Source organism: Echinops telfairi, unplaced genomic scaffold (genome assembly GCF_000313985.2).
Source record: "Echinops telfairi isolate 266 unplaced genomic scaffold, ASM31398v2 ScPeMD7_1;HRSCAF=3_0, whole genome shotgun sequence".
Taxonomy (NCBI): Eukaryota; Metazoa; Chordata; class Mammalia; order Afrosoricida; family Tenrecidae; genus Echinops; species Echinops telfairi.
The window spans coordinates 31,036,030-31,039,058 of NW_022103896.1; the positions used below are offsets into that span (position 1 = coordinate 31,036,030).

Sequence of the window (3,029 nt, forward strand, 5' to 3'; positions counted from 1 at the left end):
AGATCCAGACCCAAGAAAATACTTTTGTTGGTTATCTTCCCATCTGTGGATAGGTGGGCAGATTTCATCACGTGATCTGAACTGATGGTGAATTTTCACTTGGCTGCTCAGGATACCTGGAATATGTAGTTCCGGTATCACATTTTAGAACATCTTAGCCTTGGCAGTTCTGGAAATAAGGGCTTAGTGCTCAAGTTGAATGGGAATCGATGGTGCATTTTAATAAGAGTAGTAAAGTGACTCTGCTACAATCATAGGATTATAATTCTGGCCAGAAACGGAAACTAATTTTATTTTTGCGAGCATAGATCTGAGGGGCGGTGAAGAGTGGAGTTTTTGTGTGTGCTCCAAGAGCAGTGAAATAAAGTACACTGAACTTCACAACTGCTCTGAAAACTTACAGGGGAGTATAGTTCATTAGATAGCTAGCTGTCATCTACAAATTAATATCACGAACCTTTTATAAACACACGGGGATTTAAGTTGATGACATTAGGGAACAACAAAATTTTAACAAACGTCCAAGAATCCCCTGCCTAGATGTTTCTGTAGAGGGAGCTCTGGTGGTGGTGTGGATTATCCCTTAGGCTGCTAACCATAAGGTCAACAGTTAAAAACCACTAACTCCTAGGGAGTAAGAGATGAGGCTTTCAACTGTAGTCAAGAAATACTGTCTTGGAAACCCACAGGGGTAGTCCTACCTGCTTTAGAGGGTCACTGTGAGTCAGAAATGGCTGTATGGCAGTGAGGTTTTTAAAAAATGTTCATGTAGGATTTACTCATCTCTATTTCAGATCTTGAATGAAACCGTTGAGCCTGCAATCCCTTTACTTTCTGGTAGTGGAGGTTGCATATGATGGAGTCAATTTTGAGTCATGGCAACTCATGTGACAGAGAGCGGTCCTGTAAGTTTTCTTTGCTGCAACCTTCAGAGCAGCAGATCACCAGGTGTTTATCCCTTGGAGCCTTTGGGTGTCGCTCAGTCAGTAGTGGAGCACTTAACCTTTGGGACCAAAGATGAGGTGATTAGGCAAGAAGAAGAAAGGCAGAGTACCATTACCATTCCATTTTTCCCCTTGAGCTTCTTGAAGCCACTTTCATTATGTGAAATCCTTTACCAGCTACTTGTGGAAGTGCTTGTTTCTGAACTGGCAAAAATTCATATTTTTGTAGTGTTTTTTCCTTTTAGGTAGACAGAAGAAGAGGATTACCTATAGGTTAGTTTTACACATGGCAGGAAACTATGAAGCTATAAATTGCAGCTGAAAATTTGTGGAAAGTAACTGCCTGGCACCATCAATCCTTTAAGTGAAGGTGGTTGGTAGGCTCCACTTTATAAACCATGGTGACCCTGTGCTCCAAGGAACGATATGCTGTGCTCAGAATATTTGCTATGTTTGAGCACTGTGCCGATCTATTTCAATGAGGGTCTTCCTCCTTTTTTTCACCGACCTTCATTTTACCAAGCATGGTGTCCTTCTCTGGGTACTGGTCCCTCCTGATAACATGCTCAAAGTATGTGAGACAGTCTTGCCCTCCTGCTTTCTAAGGAGCATTGTGGCTGTACTTCTTTCGAGGCAAATATATATTCATGCTTCTGGCAGCTCTTGGTGTAGTCAGTATTCTCTGAGAACACCATCATTTAGTCATTGCCCGGCACTTGCATGTGGAAGAGGTGATTGAAAGTACCCGCCTGAGTCAGGCACACCTTAGCCCTCAAGGTGTGACATCTTGGCTTTGGAACACTTTAAAAGAGTGCCTTTGCAGTGTTTTCCCCAATGCAGAACATTGATTTCTGCTTGTAGAGGATGGTGGTGACATGACTAATGCACCAAGAGGATCACCATAGAATTGACTGAAATCCAAGATAAAACCCAGACATCTTGCCACAAGAAGACTGCCTGTTTTTTAAACCAAAACAAACACTGGAGTCGACCTGTTCTCAATGTCGGAGATACTGGTAGTGCCATGAAACTAGGAGATACTACGTTTGCCAGTAGGCAAAAAGGACTGAGGACCAGAAGCGTTCCGTTGGGCCTTAAAGGATAGGTGGTTAGGTCTTAGCCACAGTGTTCATGGCTCATGACAGAACTGCAATTGAGTAAAACAATTGAGTGGATGGGGGAGTGTCTTGAGATTGGAAGCTCTAGGAGAGCACAGACTATTTCTCTGCTGGGATCTCAGCATATAACCAGAGTCTGGCATGTCGGCCTTAATGACTGCTTAGTGTAAGAATGAATGAATACTTCATGCATCTTAACTAGTCTATTCTCTTGAAAAGTACAGTGGGATTCTGGATTCAGATTCAAAAATCTGTGCTTAAGAGCAAGTTCCTTCTCCAATCTATTTAATCTGTTTCTCCTGCCTAAAATGATACTACGAATATATGAGAGACCTGGGTTTGATTTCTGGCCAGAGCATATCTTGTGTAGTCCTGTCCCTGGCCCACAGTGGACGTTTGTGTGTTTATGAGCAGCCCCGATGGCAGGGTCAGCAGTTCAAAACCACCAGCTACTCTGAGGGAGAAAGACTAGGCTTTCTGCTCCTGTAAAGAATGACAGTCTTGGAAACCCGCCAGGGCAATTCTGCCCTGTCTCATAGGGTTCACTGTGAGGCAGTATCAACTCACTGGCAGTGCAGGTTTTTTTTTTGGATGATGCTGTACAAGTTTCAAGATTAGAGAGGGCATCTTGATCTGCTTCTCTAAAATGAGCTGCTGGAAACAATGGATTGCAATGCTTTAAAGTTTAGTCTCTTTGTACCTACCTGGCTTGTCATGAGTCAGGGACTGAGTGGCAGACAGCTGGCCACCACAGCAGTGTGTATGTTCTTTGAATGTTTGCTCTTCAGAGTCTGGGCCATTTAATAGATGAAAGGGGTGTGGGGCAGCCATTTGTGGTTTTGAGGAGTGAGGTAAAGACTGCAAGTGGTAGCTGAGGATGCTGACCAATGACAAGTTCAAGATTGGTCAGTGCAGATAGTTGAGATTGGAATCCATACATTTTTCATGCTACGTAGTTTGTGACTGC

At 43.3% G+C, this 3,029-nt stretch overlaps 1 protein-coding gene across 1 annotated transcript in view; it reads left to right on the forward strand.

Moving 5' to 3' along the window:
- Positions 1-2,939: 2,939 nt before the first annotated feature.
- Positions 2,940-3,029, forward strand: part of EIF3E (eukaryotic translation initiation factor 3 subunit E) — a 42,989-nt gene continuing 42,899 nt past the window's right edge. Inside the window, exon 1 of the mRNA XM_013006673.3 lies at positions 2,940-2,967. Within this exon, the coding sequence (XP_012862127.2) occupies positions 2,940-2,967 (28 nt within the window). The remainder of the gene's footprint in view (positions 2,968-3,029) is intronic.